The sequence below is a fragment of the Astatotilapia calliptera genome, chromosome 5 (genome assembly GCF_964374335.1).
Source record: "Astatotilapia calliptera chromosome 5, fAstCal68.1, whole genome shotgun sequence".
Classification (NCBI taxonomy): domain Eukaryota; kingdom Metazoa; phylum Chordata; class Actinopteri; order Cichliformes; family Cichlidae; genus Astatotilapia; species Astatotilapia calliptera.
Window position 1 is genome coordinate 2,223,672 of NC_137426.1, and position 19,256 is coordinate 2,242,927.

Sequence of the window (19,256 nt, forward strand, 5' to 3'; positions counted from 1 at the left end):
ACCGTTACTGCAGCTCCTTCACACACTGTTGTAACATTCATTCAGTTCAGTTCAATTTTATTCTCTTAGCACCAAATCAGTCGCCTCATGTGCTTCACCGTATGCCGTAAAAACACACTGGTCAGCAATTAATGACGTTCAGTTGTGATGTGTTTTTAAGGCGCTGTCACCTGGAGTCAGGTCTGAATGTGCAACAGCGCAGTCTGTTACCGGTCACATCCAGTCGAGCCGATCCCAACAACTTTGAGTTTATGTGCGATCCTCGACAGCATCATCCGATCACTCCTGTCCATCTGTCATGGTCAATGATCAGCGCACACAGAGACTGAGGGGGGCAGAAAAGCAGCTGAGGTCAGAGAGAATAAAGAGAGGGAAAGACAAACACGGCACCAGAACCAGAACCAGCTCCAGTTACAAACCACCAGAGACCAGCTCCACTGCCGGGAGCTCCGGGTCTGAACCCTGGCTGCTAATTATTCCCTGAGCTTGGTCGAAACTAAATTTATGGCACCGAGCTGGAGCTGCTCGTGGCATCATAAATTAAACTGGCAAACAGTGTTAGAATCAGAACCGACCGCCTCGTCCCCCGAGAAGAGAAGCAGACCAAAACACTGTCAACATGGATGTGTGAAAACTCCAGGTTTTATAATCTTTTAATGTTTAATAATGTAAACAGTCAAATATGAGACCCACAAGTGTGTCAACTGTAATTTAAACAGGATAATATAGTAAAATTAAATAGATGTAATACATTAAAACTGTAATGCAGTACAGTCGTTGATGGCTGTGTAGACTACTGACAGAAATAGATGGAGAAAAAATACACAAAGTGAGTTTAACGGTGTACAAGAGGCAAACAGAAAAACAAATCCCCACAACACCAGTCAAGCTAAAAGCATGACAGGTACTAACTGTGGCCCAAAACGACATATTTACTAATATTCAGGCAAAGCATTTGCCTGAGGCCAATTCTTAAGATTTAGGTACAGTTATAATTATGCAAAATACTTAACGTATAAGCTAAAGCACTGCACACCAGGGGACACAACAGAAAGGCATTTGTGACATTAGCAGGGACTTCAGATACCAGTATGCTATTAATTATTCCAGGATCACACTAGTCAGTATGCCAAAATTCCCAGGAAGTCCTGCAGTGACCTAAAGGCCCATTCTGGTAAACATGACAGCCACAAAGCTCGGCACAGTGGAAGTGGACATAGTGCACAAAGTGGTGTCTCAGCAATGTCCTCGGCACAGGTTAATCCCCTCCACTGTCCCATCAGTGGTGGTCCACACAGCCTGGACATCTGTTATGTTGAAGGAACTCGTTTTAAATTTCTGTACTTATAATAGCTTTAAACCTCCCAAAGTCACCGTCTGCTATGAAAAGAAGGAGAATAAATAACGTTTATGTCATGTTGTGAGAAGATATCAGCTGAAGTTGAGTTAGAAGAAGTCTGAAGATATTCCAGCACGCTGTGAAAACGCTGCCTCCTGGTGGGGAAAGCTCTGATAAAACACGGAGAGGATAATGACAGTAAAACAATTACCGGTACAGTCATGAAGGCTGGCTGATGACATGGTGACAAACATGTGGTCTCTTTTCTCTACCCGGAAACTCCTTCCGCTGGTTGCTGTGGTGGTGCAGGGCATGCTGGGATAGGTAACACCAACACAAGCTTTTGTGATGGTTTGCTTGCTTGTATAGTCTGTATAGTCTTGTCTGTGTGGTCTATTGCCACAGTGCAGTGGGTGATGGTGGATGGAGCAGACCGTGGAGTCACCAGACTTCTGAAGCTCTTCTTCCACATGACTCCACCAGCGCACAGCCTCACTGGTGGTGGTTTTTGTTCATGTTAGTTTAAATAAATTTGATGTCATTGTTCTTCATCCCGTGTCTCACTCTTCTTTCATGTCTTCTAAACAAGTGTGAGATGCTGACAGATGACAGGTGAAAGTAGTGACTGTGGCTGCTGGAAGACAGAATAAAGGCTTTTTAAAGCAGGTTTATGAGAAGCAAGTGTTTCGTGTTTTGCATCGATACCTGAGTATGCAGTGGGACAGGATGGCAGCTCACAGTGCTGACGACTGAAAACGTGAAAGGTGGATGTACCAACAATGATGTCACAGATTTCAGTTTAGAAGGTTGGATTTTTTTTTACCTTTATAAAAACTGTGAAGCAAAGAATCATCCAGAGATGCTGCTGAGCGATAAAAATATCTGTTAATGAGAACAAAGAGACACAAAACAGAAAAGTGTCATAATCTGTACTGCTGAGAAACACAACACAGATCAAACCGATGAGTGGAGATTTTTATTTCTGTGCTTTCTGGCTCTTTTCAGTGATGTGAACTTTTTCATCACCCTCCTGTGTGTGTGCGCGCGTGTATGTGTGTGCGTGGGGGGGGGGGGGGGGGGGGGTCCTTTCCGTGTTGCAGCTTCAGTGAGTCATTGGTGGAAAAGAGGGAGGAAGATTTGAGGAGAAATATCGCTGTTAAATGAGTTTGGGCAGCATGACATCACGCGGTAATTAAACCAGTTTTCTGGAATTCCGTTTCCAATTCCTGCGCTCAGGTTCGCTGGAGGAGTTCTTCGAGCACCTGCAGGTTGGTGTGTGAGTGAAATATTTTCACTGGACGGAGTTCAAACTCTGGAGAGAGAGAGGGAGAGAGAGGGAGGGAGGGCTGCGGCATTACGCCATTCTTCCCTCTGAGAGAAAAAAAGGGGGATTTAAAGAAGTTTCTTACAAGACTTCCAACAGTTCCGCGGAGTGTTTATGCGCCTCTCAGCCCGGGCTTTGCGTTCTGCTGTGCCGGGTACATCTCTCCAGCACTATGCTCCTCACACATGACGCGTGGGACAATAAAGCTGTGCGGGATTTGTTTCTTCTGCTTGTAGACGTCCGTTACAGTCTCTGCTTTCACCGCCTGGCACGTGTCTCTGGCGAGTTTCAGGCGGGGGCAGCAGCTTTTGTGCATTTCTCGTGAGGATGACCCACTCGGATTTACTGCTCTTTGCCACTTCAGCTTCCTTGTGATCTCACTGCACTTCGCTACGATGACAGCCTGGCGGGAGGCGAACGCGCTTTAGGATGAAAGCTGTGACGCGTCTGTCTCTGCTGCTCAGCTGCTGGACCCTGGTTCACCTGCATCCCGGCCCCACGGCGCGTGTCCGCGCAGGTCCGCCGGTAATCAGAGGAGAGGCGACCAGGGCGACCAGCTCAGGGCGCACGGATCCCGTGCGCTCCCGGCTCCTCGGCGGGGATGCGCACGATAAGGCGCACGCTCCCGTTGCCATTAACGCACATGCACGAGCGGGTGGAGGAGGTGGAGGTTCATCGGGGAGAAGTTTGGGAAAAGTTGCGGCCGCGCGCACCGCGTCCCCGCAGAGAGCCCATAGTGCGCCGGCTCCGGCGGCGCAGCGGGGGGCCGCGAGCCACAAACAGCCGCTCGTGACGCCGCACGACTACATGCTCGCGCTGTACTGGTCTCTCTCCAGCGGTGACGTCAACGGCAGCGCGCTGCACGAGGCCGGCCTGGCCAACACCATCACGAGCTTCGTGGATAAAGGGCAAGGTAACCGCATCACCCACGAGCCTCTCTGCGTGCTCCCACGTCACTTTTCAGTCCCATGAAAGAAACACAGTGACACGCTGTTAGTGCAGGGATGGTGGCAGACACACACCCAGCTGAGCTGTGATGGGTGGGTGGGGGTCCACGCTGTGGGGGCAGCAGGACAGCTACTTCATGATGCGTTTGTGCCCCTGGTACTCTGGGGGATTAAAAAAGCAGCTGGAGCAGGAGGTTAGAGGAGATCTGAGGAGCCAGAGGATGAGCAGAGTGGCTGTTAGCTGCTTTTAAAGTCTTACTTTAGAATCCACAACAAGTCCAGACCTCACATCCACAATTCATTAACAATTAAAAAATGGGGAGTATAAAAAGGATGTCACTGGAACTTCAGGTGCCACAGAATGAGAGCTGCTTTAAGGGACTGGAGACCAGTGTGGGGGGCACCAGATGAGGGTGGTGCTGAGGGCACAGGCTGAGGATTGTGGCGTTAAAATCAGGAGGTCAGCAGTGAGTGGAGTATGATGAGAAGGAGCGTTCAACAAACTGGGCGTCAGATTCCCTTTCTGACAGCCAATTAGCTTAGCTTAAAGAAAAAGCTCCATCCAGAGCTAACAGAGGATGTGATTTAGCCGAGAAGTTCAAGTGGACGTAATTTTCTCCTTTTAGTTTTTCTCCTCTTCCAGCAGTACGCAGTCATGTGATGTTTTAAATACTGAGGTCAGTCATCCAAAAGCTAAGGCTACTCTGAACTCTCAGTTTTAGATATTTTTTTTCTAGATTTGGATCTGTGTGATGTCAGTAAGATTAGATATCCTTATATGGTCCTCCCATCACAGAAGCCACACCCACCTGCTGTTTAATCTGTTTTTTGAGAGGCGTAGCCAATCAGAAGCACTATTCTATTTTTCTTTCAGTCTTCCTTTATGTATGTATGTTTATGTAAAAGCTGACACTGACTCATTAAACCACCTTGTGGTGCAAACTGGTATTACAAGAAAAAGACAGCTTGGCTTGAATTTGAAGGAAGTTGATCTCTAGCAGAAACAGAGATGATGCCTTCATTTAATTTTGGAAGGTTTTAAACTGCATTTGAACACAGAAATGTGAAAGTGTTTGATTTTCAGTTATAAACAGAGGCCTGCAGGTGTATCACAACTACTTTCATCAAACCAGATTACAGCTTTTAATCTTTACACATACACCTTTTTTAAAAAAAAAGATCCCACTCTCTGGACTTCCAGGTTCATGGAGGGTGCACTTCTGGGATTTTTCTGACAGAACCGGCTGAGCCAATAGATATGTTTCATTTTCAGCTGTAAAATTGCAGTGTAAAAAACCCTAAAGGACACCAGTGTAGATTTAATTTAGGCCGCATACATCATCGATGCTGGATTTGTGAAAACTAAAATAAAACTTGGGCTTTTTTTTCTACAAACAGCTGGAAATAATTATTTAGCTCCTTTCACTCCTGTTTATTGAGGACTTTCTCACGGGCACCCTCCGCTGCACACTTGAATTTCAGCCAGTTTGAGATTGACAGGAAGTGGAATGGCTCTCTCAGATTGGCTTCAGTTTGGCTCGGGTCACCTCTGCAAGCGTACGGTGGGCGGGGCTTATGGGCTTTATTGTAACCAGCCAGGAGGGGGTTACAAGCTGTGATGGCAGCTATGTTTGTCTATATCTGGTACTTTGGTGGGAGAAAACCAAACAGTGGGGACCAAGGGAGTGAGTTTACATGTATGAAATTAGAAATGCATTCTAATAAGCATTTTTCTAATGACCAATAACTAATTAGTCTGGTAACAGCAGGTAGTGTAGCAGAGGAATAATTTGTGTTTGCTGTCAAACTTTCAGCAGTTTTAACGTCTGGAACATGTCTGTGCACATGTATGCACATATTTATGTATATTTATTCCTTTGCAGTTGTGAGTCTGTGTGTGTGTGCTGCCGTGTGTTTCTAACATCTGGTCGGCTCTCAGTGATATATACGGCCTCGTGAGGGTAAATAAACAGTGCTCACAGCCCTCCGTGTCATGTTGTCTTTACGATGTAAAACAGTTTTAGAAGCGTCTTTAAATGAGCGCAGTTTCATGTTCCTGCTGCTGCTGAAGGTTTACATTTCCACCACTTAATGTACTTTTAATGTGGCCTTTATTTGTTCAGCGACTCGCTGCTGACTTCGTCCACATGCTGAGACGAGGAACTGATCACCCCGACGCTCGTTATTTACCTTCTATCCTTTCATTCACTCTTACTCGCTTCCTTTTTTCTGCCTTTATTCCTCCGTTACTGCTGCCGCTCCTTTCTTTCTTCCTGCCACATGCAAGGCTGAACCTACCTCCTGAGGGGCCCTAGAGCAAGGCGTTGCTCTGGGGCCTCCAATGATGCTGTGTGTGAAGCACAGCAGCTAAAACCCTGATTAGTCGACTAAAAGTTCGGTAGGAACACCTGGTTTCGACTCCACCATCGGGCCTTTCTGTGTGACGTTTGCATGTTGTCACTGTGTCTCTGTGAGTTCACTCTGGCTTCCTCCCACCACCCAAAGTGTAGTTAGTGGGGTTAGGTTAGTTGGTGCAAATAGTTAAATAGTCCATCTCTCTGTCTCAGCTCTGGTGACCCGCCTGGGATTAGGAGTGATTTGGTCATTTTCCCCCAGAGTGAGAAATCTTCTTCACCTGGGCCAGCATGTTAAAAAAGCTGAAGCCATGTGTGCAAGTGAGCGCCATTTTCCAGACAAAAGTAGGTTTTTTGTGTAGTTATATTACTTTCATAATTTTAGGAGTGGTGATCAGCCTGAAATGTTGAGTTTTCAATTTATAGATCACAAAACATTTGAATTTTAGAGTCTTTCTTGACTAAATCTTGGTGTTTTGGAGCTTTGTTTGAGCAGGTGACCCACATACTTTAGGCTATTGCAGTAGTCGAATCCACCCGGGTTATTTGCTGCATCTCTTCCCCTGCGCTCTGTCCCTGCGTTCCTGTCCACTCTCCACTCACCTGCTTAGATAAAGGCTAAAAGCCCTTAATAACAGCACTTAATAAAACTGTCCATTAACTTTTAACTCCTGAGTAAAACTACTCCATGAACAGTAACCCATAACAACGCTGTACTTTACACGCTTTAATAAACTCATCCAGTCGGCCAACTCTGACCCTTTCCTGGACCAGTTTTGGCCCCTGGACCACGTGTTTGATGCCCTCGATATATCTGCTCATGTGACAAAAAGAAATGTAAATCTTATTTAATTTTGGTCAGTTATAATTTTACTGAGTTATAAATAAATGAGTTTGAAAAAGCTCCTTTCAGAAGCAAAGCAGAGATGTTTGGTTTCAGGAGGTTGGTTTGATCTTGTAAATTTTGGATAGTCTTGTTTTGGCACAGTGAGCCCTGTAATATAAATAAGTTTTCACTGGATGACAAAGGGCCAAAGCCAGACATCTCACCTGAGAGCTCTGCTGCTGCTCGCTGCCCTTCTGTCAGCTATTTTAAAGCCCCGCCCCCACTGGACATCCTGAAAGCTGTTAGTAGAGGGATGAAGTCAGAGTTAAGAAGCCAAACATTTAATCTTGTGTGTTCTGCATTTACATACACAATAATCTGTTCCAAGCCGCTCCTGAAAGACTGATTTTCTGAGCGTTCTGAAGTGATAAAGACCACACCTGAGAGCTCTGCATCCCTCCAACATTATTTATCCTCGCTGATTTACAAGTGCGTGAGAGTTTGTGAAACCAAATTCCTCTCAGCTTTAATCAGACTGTCCAAAGAGGAGTGTGTGTGTGTGTTTGCTGTCTGTCTGCTGTGAATAGCTGCAGGTCCACAATAACAGGCCTGTTTACAGAGCGTTGCGGTCTCCCGGCCTGGTTCTAATGTACTTTTCAATGCATGATAAAGTCCTGGACAGCAGGAGGGGGTGCTGTGAGAACATGTAAGCAGTTTGTGTGCATATGCACAGCTAACTTTGCGAGGACCGGAGTGATTTCTCTGACCTTTGAAGTGAGGACATGTGTGGAACATGAGGACAGTAGTTCAGAGGTCTGTTTGAAGGTTCAGAATTCGTTTCAGGGTTCAGGGTTGATCAGGGATAAATTAGGCTCAGATCATGGGAATATATTAGCCGACCTGGGTCCTCACAGAGAATTTAAAACACATGTATCTGCTGGGTTTCATTGGATAGGGAAGTTTACAGTTTCCCTCACTGACAACAACAGAAAACCATCTACACCATTCAGTTCATGCTTTCTGATGCTGTGCACACAGCATGAGTGTGTATACTTGTTTTACATATGTTATGGGGACTTAAAGCTTTTCACTTACCCGTGAGGACATTACTTTAATTTCAGGACAATTAATATAAAGTAAACCATAAAGTGTTACTCTAAACACGAGTCTTTGGATGCTCATTCTTATTATTTATGTCGATTTCCTTCATAATGCCTGCAGTAGTTTATTGTAGATATGGCAACTGACTTCATTCACCAGTTTTTGCATCTGTGGTTTGAAGCTTCAACATTTACATTTTGGCTACCACCATGTTTTTATTGATTTATTTATTTAAAGCAACGAGTTACCATATTTGGACCAGAAGGTAGAGAGCTCAGTTGCCAGCTGTTGGTAGCCCTTTGTTAGCAAACTGCATCTATAGCACTAATTAACAGGTGTCTGTATTGCTACATTACATCCATACAGTCTGAGTAACATCATTAAATATGTAAAATCTATTGGTTAGGTTGTTTCAGAGAGCCTGTGAACAAAGATGGTGTATTTTGTAAGAAGCTACATATGCCTAGCTGTTTAGTGCTAAATGCTAATACAAACATTGTAAAACCAATCCTAAAATCTATTTGGAGCCATTTCGTACTGCAAAGAGATGCTTTGCCCAAGATAGTAAACGGGGATTAATCTAAACACGATGACACAAATGCAGGAATGTGTTTTTCCAGGTCAGCAGAGGAAACCATATGTTGCAATTTAGAAATGTGTCTGAAATGAAAGAAACAGGAATGAGAGCAAGTTGAAGCCCAGAATAAAATAAATATTACACCAAGATTTCAAACACTGGCCCGTTGAACAAAAAGAAGCAAGAGTCTGACTTGTGAGTGCGAATGATTGTCAGTCTCTGTGTGTTAGCCCTGTGACAGACTGGCGACCTGTCCAGGGTGACAGCTGGGATAGGCTCCAGCGCCCCCGCGACCCTGAAAAGGATAAGTGGAAGCAAATGGAAACCAAAACCAATTGAATTGTAACAGGATATAAAAATATTTGTTGTTAAGTTGGACATTTTACCATTTGATGTTATTGATAAACCTTTGAATCAATGGATATTTGAGGAACTGTAGTTCACTTCACATTTTCGCTCTTGGCAGCTATTACGATGTTTTAGTCTGAGATGTCTTCAAAAATAAAAGAAATCCCAAAATAAAGTCAAGAATGCTGTTCTTTCCTTTTTTAAAGGGTAATAAAAATCTAAACAATAGTAATGTTTTTATAAAACAGACAAGATCCAGAAAAACTATTAGGTCCATTTTTACCTGGAGGGAAAATGTCAACAGTATAAAAGAATAACAGCAGAGCCAATGCAGAAGAGCACACTTATTTTCTACATTATGGTCATTCTAAGAGAAAGGATGTTTATCCAGGTTAGGCTCCAGCTCGGCTAAATACATGCCAATCACAAATCCCTGTCCAGTGAGTCTTCAGCATCACTTGGTTTCACAGTCAGACCCACAGCTCAATACCAAGATTGTGATGATAAAAAGGGTCATGAATAAAAGTCTATAGTCTGTGATGGGGAGCAGCACTGAAGGAAAGTACAGTATTTCTTTATATTTCAAAATCTGAGATCAGACAATATCTGGATTATTAAAATGGGTTCAATGAAGATTTCAAGTAGGGAGATCTCGTAAAAGATTTAGTTAAAAAAGAAAGAAAGAGTCAGTTATGGAAGTGTATGGACCTGTCAGTGTATTTCATGACCTATATGCAGGAGTCCATCCTTTATGACCTGACGGGTGGCCATCAGCTGATGGCTCTCTGGGGCTCACATTACAGATTCATTCATTTACTCAACAGTCCTTACTTGCTGTGTTGTGTTAGAAAAGTTTGTTACACTATTTTTCTTTTTGCCTGTCGGTGAATATTTACCTGCGCTTTCGTTTCTAATCACAGATGAACGTGGGCCCCAGCTGCGACGGCAGAGGTATCTTTTCAACATCAGCTCTCTGGAACGGGATGGGCTCCTGGGGGCCGAGCTACACATCCTGAGGAAGCGCCTGCCTGACCCTCGCAGAGTCTTGATAGGCTACAGAGGAGAAGGAGGAGGAGTCCCGTCACCGCTCCTAAGGCTGCACACCTGCGCTTCAGGCAAACAAAAGGCCGTTCTTGTCCAGATGAAGGCCGTAGAGGATCTGTTCAGCAGCACATGGGAAGTGTTTGACGTTTGGAAGGTGTTCAGGGGCTTCAAAACCCAGAAAGGCCAGCATTCCCAGGAGCTGTGCTTTGAACTGGAAGCGCTGGAGCACGGAGGCGGTCGCCCCATGGACCTTCGCGCTCTGGGATTCGCTCGACACGGCAGGACCAACAAGGAAAAAGCCTTCTTCTTAGCATTTGGGAAAAGCAAGAAGCGTGACCTTTTTTACAAAGAGATCAAAGCGCGGTCCGGCCACGACAACAAAACAGTCTACGAGTACCTGTTCACCCAGCGACGGATGAGACGGGCACCTGCTGCGAGGGGAGTCAAAAAACCCGTGCAGCAGTCCCTGCCACAGTCCATATCCCAGCACCAGACAGTGAAGGCCAGGCTGCGCTGCCACCGGAGACGGCTCCACGTCAACTTCAAGGAGATGGGCTGGGACGACTGGATCATCGCGCCGCTGGAGTACGACGCCTATCACTGCGACGGCGCCTGCGATTTTCCCATCCGCTCACACCTGGAGCCGACCAACCACGCTATCATACAAACCCTGATTAACTCCATGGACCCGGAGTCAACGCCGCCCACTTGCTGCGTCCCGACACGGCTCAGCCCGATCAGCATCCTCTACATCGACTCGGCCAATAACGTCGTCTACAAGCAATACGAGGACATGGTGGTGGAGTCGTGCGGGTGCAGGTAGCAGACACAGCAAAGACTTTTCAATATTATATTCAAAGCTAAAACTGGAGTTGGTATTTCAGGCTCACTGCTATGCAACGCACATTACTCCTCACACTCAAGTGGGCTTACAAGAATGCATACCAGAGACTATTTAAGACTAAACAGATGAAGATAAACTCACGGAGGTGATGCTCTGAAACGCCCACTCACTGTGTAATGTTGATGTTGGTAGTGATGAGCAATATGCATCCAATACAATCCAAATAATGGAAACACGACCTGATGAAGAAAGACTCGTTTGGACTGTTTCGTACGGACTTTTTCCTTCTTCTTAGATTTGTATCAAGTTGCTGATTGTTGTAAAGAGTTTAAAATGCCTTGGAAAAATGAAGTGTTATACTTAAAAATGCTCTTTTCCAGCACTTATCTGATGAAGTCATTTGTATGCCTTATCCAAGACCTTTTTGTAAAGCATGTCAAGAATTTCTGATGTATAAATACGAGCCAGGGATGAAGTGCTCATCTGACCTGCTCCAAATTTGGGAAAGCTGCATAAACTCGTGTTCAATAAAAAAATGTCTAATTGACTGAGCTCCAAACTCCTATCAGTGAAAACCTCTGCCCCCCACCCCCTCGAGGATCTGCAGACTAAACTATCGGAGGAATTTGTGAGATTTACAGCTGCCAAATTTACAATTTAACCCAGAAATGACTGTTTGATGTGGAACATGAGTGTTTTACTTGGCTGGCTTGATAAACTGTTGCAAAGGTCTAGTTAAAATTACGAGGAGTTAGGTTTTTTAACTTTGTGCCTATTAAAGGGGACCTGTTCTGCTCATTTCCAGCTCCATCTCTTTATTATAGACTCTGCAAGTAGATTTGCAGGCGCTGAATTCATCATCTGGGTGACTACATATAAAAGATGGTCGAAGCCTCTGTGATGTAACCCACTGGGCTGTGGACTCCACGTTTTGAAATCTCAGTGTCAGCATTTTTCCTCTGGAGCCGGAGCTGGCTGTGAATTATCAGCTGCATTAATAAATTGTACATATATCTGTAAGTTAGCACTAAGCCCCATAAAATAAGATAAGATCAGATAAAACTGGAGCACAGACGTCTCAGACGATCTGGCTAACCACAGAGATAATTGCATCACTCCGACATGTACCTTACTCCAAAACTGACTAACAGCACAAACTGGTCCAAAGATCCAGTTCAGGGACTTCAGTTACCAAAATTATTTCTGTAGCACGCTGTAAACATCTTCGTTTCTGCTTTAAAGCAGCATCTTTTTAAACCCCAGAGGGGCTATCATAGGTGCTAACTGTCAAAACTCAGGAGACCAGTTTAAAAAAGACAGCTCTGTTTGCACAGGGTTAAGGTCAGCTGATGACCTTGGAGGGGGTTCATACTGGCGTTTGTGGGGACTGACTGGTTTTGGAGAAAGCCTCAAGAGTTTCATCGCCACTTGAGGAAGAACCAGTTTGACCAATTATTATTATGTAAGTCATAAAACAAACGAACAGCCTGAGCAGACTTACAACACAACAGTTACAAGTAACTAGATCCAGATAAGCTTAAGAAACTCTGTCAGCTCACTTGTAAATGCATCACTGCATTTATCCATCCCGGGTGCCTGCAGCTCACGAGGTAGAGAAGGTCATCTGATTGGAAGGTTGGTGAATAGATGCCTGCATGCCAAATATCCTAAACCAAGGATCCATCGGAGTGATGGGAAGCACCTAAGCATGGAAGAAACCGCTTGTAAGAATGGCTGTGAATAAGGCGCGAGGTATGAAGAACCAGTCCATTTAGCATCCGTCCATCCACCCTCAGCTGCTGCTCTGAGCCTGGGCTGTGGATACTAGAGAGTTTGCAGAGACCCCCAGAGCTGCTCTGCTCCAGCATTTCCAATGGGACTCTCAGGAGTCTGTGTCTGCCCCAGGTTCTTCTTCTGGTTGTGCATGCTCAAAATATATCATATAACCATATACTGTCATATATTTATTTAATATATTTAATATTGTAGATTTTCTCATTTCCTCACAATAAACGGTAGAAAAGAAAGTATCACTCTCAGCTTCTCCTAATTGTTAAATCAGACTTTTAGAAACTATCAGTTCTTTGTTGTTCAGAGTCATTGAGGGAGACGTGCCTTATAACGGGCCTTGAACATGTTCACGTCCTGGTCTGGTGGTTTCATAATCTCTCTCTGCCTCCTCCGATTACTCGAGAAAGCGCAGACTCTGAGGAAAACCTGACAATGTGTGAAGCTGTAGAGATGACTGCATCTATGGTGTTGCTGCAGAACGCACGCAACAGCAGTAACGTGTGTGCGTGTGCCTCCTACCGTCAGCAGCGAGCACACCTGTCTGCCTGCCTGCCCGTGAAGCTTGCGAGCTATTGGATAAAACCATCTGTGCTGAGCGGATGGCTTGTTTCTCTTGGAGAAGGACTGATGTAAGCATTTCCTTTAATCAAAGCTGAGGCATGCCAGTGGTATGACCCCCACCCCCATCCCCAAAATACTGAACTGAGGAGGTGGAGGCAGAGAGAGGCTCAGTGGGACTGGAACCTGAGAATATTAGGGCTGTTCAGTTTGTGTTTTAACCCCAACAGGAGCTCATTTAGTCCAGAAAGCACTTGTTCCGATGGTGCAGCAGCTGCTGAGTCTTGATAATAACCGCCTTTACATTAGGTCTGGCTTCGCGTCTGCTTCCTTATTTATAATTTTACCTGTTTGGGATATCCAAATGGACATCTTATAACTCATCTTATATATGCTATGATCCCATATTCCTGAACCTGTGCTTGTTTAGCATGTGTTGAGCTGCACGGGGAAATGAGCAACATGTCAAGAGTTAAACAGGAAGTCTGTGAGCTCCAACTCATCTAACATCAATCAAAGGAGACATTTTTAAGCAATCTTTGACCAAAACAAACAATTTTTATCTTTATGGAGCCAAATCAAGGTTTTTGGAACTCATCACGAATGTTACACAGCCTATTAAGCATAAATTAGTCTCTCATCATTCTTAACAGGTGTAAAGGAAATCTACATGTGACTCTGCGGTGCACAGGTCATCCAGCCTACCATCGTGTGAGTCATTAAGGTCTCATGGGTGTCACCTAAAACGTTCCCAGACTGTTGGAGCTGCTTACTGGGACATGGAGTGTCAGCTCTCAGGTGGGAAAACAGCCCAAGCTTTATCGCCGGGCACAGCTCGTGTTCCACAACCAGTCTCCAGGACCGGGGTGCTTTCTGGATGCCTCTGTATGAGGTGTTTTGGGCATGTCCTAGCAGCAGGAAGCTTGGGGCACACCCAGGACACTCAGTCAAAGTCTAGACTAGCTCGGGAACTCGTCAATGTTCCCACAGAAGAGATGTGGGAGGTGGCTGTGGAGAAGGAGTCTGGTGTCTGGTTAAACTGTTGTCTCCACGACGGGATAGGCTGCAGAAAATGGATGGATGTTTGGTTTGGTGTGTACACAGGATGCTTCACAGCAGGCCAAACGTACCGAGAACCTGTAATGAGAGATGGGCCTCGAGTTTGATGCACATGCCCCGAGTGGTTTTCCTTATTATGAAATGCATAATACCTCTGGTTTACTGCAGCTTTGACTTGATGAAAATTCAGTTTGTTCTTTGATTTATGGTGCGTCTGATTTGTGTGCCGGTTAACAATCAGCTCATTCTTTTCAGATGTGGGAAGGAACCCGTCCACTCAGACCTGACAGGGCTAATTTTGGCTTCGTGTAACAAATGGTGTTTGCAGATAAGAGATATTCACTGTGTTTATTTTTTCCCACCCAGAGACCCACCTAAAAAACTCCACCCAAGCAACGGCAACTTTTCTTTTAAAACAACAACTGGACTTTTGAGAGTAGATTCACAGAATACTTATACCACTCATGTTACATACATCTGTCTCAATACTGCTAATATTAATGTTTCTAAATGAAGTTTTTGTCTCTTAAACTGTTTAACTTTAAACACTGAAATTGTTGTGACAAAGACAAAATATGAAAAAGTTATTTTCAGAGTGAATTGTCCTGATAAACATCCTTATAAATAAGTTGAGGCCCTCTTTATGGGTCTTATACAGCGGCTTGCAAAAGTATTCGGCCTCCTTCAACTTTTCCACATTTTGTCACATTACAGCCACAAACATGAATCGATTTAATTGGAATTCCAGGTGAAAGACCAACACAAAGTGGTGCACACGTGAGAAGTGGAACGAAAATCATACATGATTCCAAACGTATTTATAAGGATGTTTATCAGGACAATTCACTCTGAAAATATGGGGAAATAGGAATGACCTGAAATCATTCATTTACAGGTAACAGATGGGGATGTTTGACCTGGATGTGAAGCTGGATCAGGTATGAATCAGTCCCAGTCTTTGTTTTTCCAGCTTCCACTAAAGCAGAAGCGATAACAGCAACAACAGCAGGTTGGAGGCGCTTCGTGCCTGAAACAGCTTCTGTTTTCATTTATTATTCTACTAATAAAGTCAGTGAGCGTATATTGTTGCACATAATTATGTGTTGGATTTAGTTTCCTAAAATAATTAAAACAATGTTTAAGTAAGGCCTGATGTTGTCTAGCACAGCACAGCATTCCCAGTGAGGATTACGGCCTAATTGCTAATAACTCGACGTCTGCAGATAGAAGAAGCCAAGGTATCTGTATCACATCCGAACTGGAAACAGTTGGACAGGTGGATATTTTAGGAACAAGGGATAACTAAATGCCTAATTTACACGCACCGCTGCACCCACGTAGACGGCAGCGTGCCCAGCAGTGACATCAGAGCTAAGGTAGGTTGATCTTTGGTTTGTCTTGCTCTAGGATCCTGTTGACCTTTGCATCCATTTAAGAATAATAAGAACAAGAAACATGTTATTTGTCCCAAATGTGTGAAGCTTTTGTGTTCCAGCAGGCAAAACATGAAACAGAACTGAGCTCAACAAAAATGTATGAAGAGAAAGAGCACGAGCGATCAGTGCAGGAACTCAGACACTCTCAGCAAACAGAGAGTGAGATGCTGCTGAAAGCTCAGCGGTGTGGAGAACGTTTCTTGACACCTTTTATTCAGGAGAAGACCGCAGGTCCTGTCAGCGCCATTTTTAATTGTTAGGCAGTTAAAGGTCACCGGTGAAGTGATCTTAAACCAGGCTTCAGTCTGCTGCCACAGCAAGCTGCTAACGGATCAGCTGAGAGGTTTATCTGTGCTACTGCAGCCCTGCAAGCTCAGCTGTGAACAGCTGAAGGAGGTATCGAGCGCAGCGCTGTTCGATAGACATTGGGAAATGGTATTCCCCACAGAGAGCTCCGCCTGGCTTTAATTATCACACATTTTGTACACATTAGCCCATCTGAGATACACGCACTGGATTGTACAAACAGCTGATTTAAATCTCTGTGTATGATTTATGGAGACGGATATTTCCTATGATTTATGACGATGGAAAAGTGTGTTGGCTTGGCAGGAAATGAAGCATAATTAGGAAATTGACTTCACGGTATGTGTTTCTTCCTCCTGTGATGCAGTGGGATTGTTTAAGAGGAAACACAATGTCTTGGAAGCTGCAAGTATATTTACTGTAACTCACATCTTCAGATGTACGTTTCACTTTGTTCCCGTTTATGCTTGGCTTGATGTTGTGTATATATTCCTTAAATACGTCAGTTTGATGCTACAGTTTTCAGTGTCTCTAAGCTTTAGTGGGGGATAAGAATTTCTCAACATAACTAAAAGTATATCAACAGAGAATTACTAAGTAGGAGGCAGATTTAAGAGAATCTATGGTTGGTCCAGATGACTTACCTGTGGAGGTATGGAGATGTCTAGGAGAGGCCAGTGGGGTTTTTCACCAGACTGTTTAACACAATCTTGGAGAGGATGCCTGGTGCTGATTTTCAAGAACAAAGGTGATGTGTAGAGCTGTAGTGACTACAGAGGGATAACGCTGATGAGCCGTTCTATGAAGATATGGGAAAGAGACAAAGCTAGGTTCAGAAGAGAGGAGAAGAAGAGAGTACAGGGAGGGTGGAGTGGGTGGAGACGAGTGTCAGAAGTGATTTGTGACAGAAGGAGAGCAGCAAGAGTGAAAGGGAAGGTTTAAAGATGGTAGTGGGAGCTGCTGTGATGGTTTGGAGATGTTCAGATGTTCACTGGGAGTCAGCAGCATGGACAGGATTATAAATTAGTCCATCAGAGGGACAGTTCAGAGAGGAGAGACTGAGACATGCGCGGAGGAGGGAGGGTGGATATGCTGGACAAAGAATGATGAAGATGTTTATCCTTCTTACCAGGAAAGAAGGAATACCTCAGAGGAGGTTTGTGGATGTAGTGAAGAAGGACACGAAGAGAGCTACTGTAACAGAGGAGGATGCTGGAACAGGGTGATGGAGGAAGATGACCTGCTGAGCTACATCATTGGCAGAAGAAGAAGAGAAAAAAATAATATCAAACAAAATATTAAAAGCATTAATGGGAGACTTTAAAGTCACTGCAAACTCCCAAACACAGCACTGAAAATACTGCAGCTCTGAAACGTCAGCTTCTAGATGATTTTACAAACATGAAGGAAAAATTACATTTCATACACAGAAACATTGTGTGCAAAGGCAGCAGTGCTTTATTAACTTTTTTAAGTGTGTACTTTAAGTGTGTACTTTAAGTGTGTACTTTAAGTGTGTACTTTAAGTGTGTACTTTGTCCCAGTAAGAGATCTTAAAAATCGTTAGTATGCCATGTTGTTGCAGTACGTTGTTGAGGTACGTTGCAGTATGTTGTTGCATTATGTTTTTGCAATGCGTTGTTGCAGTACGTTGATGCAGTACATTGACGCAGTATGTTGATGCAGTACGTTGCGGTACATTTCAACAACGTACTGCAACATACTTTTGCAGTGCATTGATGCAGTACGTTACTGAAGTATTTTGATGCAGTATGTTGATGCAGTACGTTGCGGTACATTTCAACAACGTACTGCAACATACTTTTGCAGTGCATTGATGCAGTACGTTACTGAAGTATTTTGATGCAGTATGGTGTTGCAGTACGTTGTCACAGTACGTTGATGCAGGATGGTTTTGCAGTGCATAGTTGCAGTATGTTAATGCAATTTGGTGCACTATAGTGTTGCAGTACGTTGATGCAGTCCGTTGATGCAGTGCGTTGGTGCAGTGCACTGATGCAGTATAGTGTTGCGGTACGTTGGTGCAGTATGTTGTTGCGGTACGTTAATGCAGTATGTTGTTGCAGTACATTGATGCAGTATGTTGTTGCAGTACGTTGATGCAATATGGTGTTGCAGTGCGTTGTTGGAGTATGTTGACGCAGTATAGTGTTGCAGTACGTAGTGGCAGTATGTTGTTGAAGTACCTTGCAATAATGTGTTGCAGTACATTGTTGATGTTGTTGCAGTACGTTGTTGCAGTACGTTGCAGTGCATTGTTGCAGTATGTTGTTGCGGTATGTTAATGCAGTATGTTGCAGTACGTTGTTGAAGTATGTTGATGTAGTATGGTGTTGCAGTACATCGTCGCAGTATGGTGTTGCAGTACATCGTCGCAGTATGGTGTTGCAGTGCGTTGTTGCAGTATGTTAATGCAGTATGTTGCAGTATGTTGATGCAGAACGTTGTTGCAGTACGTTGCGGCATTGGGAAATCTTTTTTGATGGGCTCCATGTCTTCCATGCATACAGGGCAGAGGGCACAACCATTAAACTCAAAGGATGGAGCCAAGTTCAGAGAGGAGGATGCCCAAATTGGTCAAAGTCGTTGTATTGCTGTTAAAGTTGAGATGAAACACTATATGTATAAAGACTAATTTGCACCATGGAGCCCTATGCTCAAAAACTATCATAGACACTGTCTAGTGATAGAGTGAAAGGTTTTTAGAACATGGACTGAACATTAGTTTGTTAGCTAACTTGTGACAGAAAATAGCAGTAGTGAACACCCTGATGATCAGCGTATGGTCTGAATCACTAGTTTCAGTCTTACTGAATTAAACATGATAAATCTGTAAATCATGTTCCCATTTATTGTCAGCGGACCCTAAAGTAGGACCTTCTTTAGGTTGGTCAACCTGGACGGTCAAGTGACTGAGTACGTTTGGAGGGTCACCTTCAAAACAGCAGTCAAATGCACTGCCTCATCTGCCATTAATTAGAAGAAGGAAAAACAACATGGGCCGGGTCATTTCCTCCTCACCATGTTTGACACACTCGTAACATAATACTACTCTGTTGTCACATTTTAATATGATGTGTGCGTTCCTGCTTCCTGCTTATGAAGAGGTGACTGGATCACCCAAGGTCCATGTTAATTCCAGGCCACATTTCCTCACACTGCTACTGGAAAGCACTTCAAAAGTCTAATTCTATTTCCTGTCGCTGTTCACTTGTGTAGAAATGATTTTGTCTTCTGAATTTCTGAACATCGACCCTCCTGTAACTAAAAAGAACTTGGCTGAGGACTTTGTTGTACTCCTGCATTGTAAACAGCTTCAAACACGAATGGTTCACCAATCTTCACCAACAGGAAGACATCAGAAACTCTGTGTGATATAAT

General features: G+C 44.1%; 1 protein-coding gene and 1 long non-coding RNA gene across 2 annotated transcripts; one reads left to right on the forward strand and one right to left on the reverse strand.

Moving 5' to 3' along the window:
- Positions 1-641: 641 nt before the first annotated feature.
- LOC145428645 (uncharacterized) lies at positions 642-2,887 on the reverse strand. Its single transcript, XR_013908955.1, has 3 exons — positions 2,749-2,887; positions 2,163-2,221; positions 642-1,973 (listed from the first exon to the last, which is right to left on the reverse strand). It is a non-coding gene; the product is annotated as an uncharacterized LOC145428645 (long non-coding RNA).
- Positions 2,577-11,502, forward strand: gdf5 (growth differentiation factor 5). Its single transcript, XM_026166320.2, has 2 exons — positions 2,577-3,576; positions 9,737-11,502. Exons 1-2 carry the CDS (start codon positions 3,093-3,095, stop codon positions 10,681-10,683), a joined length of 1,431 nt encoding a protein of 476 aa, XP_026022105.2. The 5' UTR covers positions 2,577-3,092; the 3' UTR covers positions 10,684-11,502.
- Positions 11,503-19,256: the final 7,754 nt, after the last annotated feature.

Excerpts from the sequence above, each read along its gene's own strand:
- gdf5 (XM_026166320.2), top strand. The coding sequence starts at position 3,093 with ATGAAAGCTGTGACGCGTCTGTCTCTGCTGCTCAGCTGCTGGACCCTG. Across the intron at positions 3,577-9,736 it reads CTTCGTGGATAAAGGGCAAG|ATGAACGTGGGCCCCAGCTG; the intron begins GTAACCGCATCA and ends TTCTAATCACAG.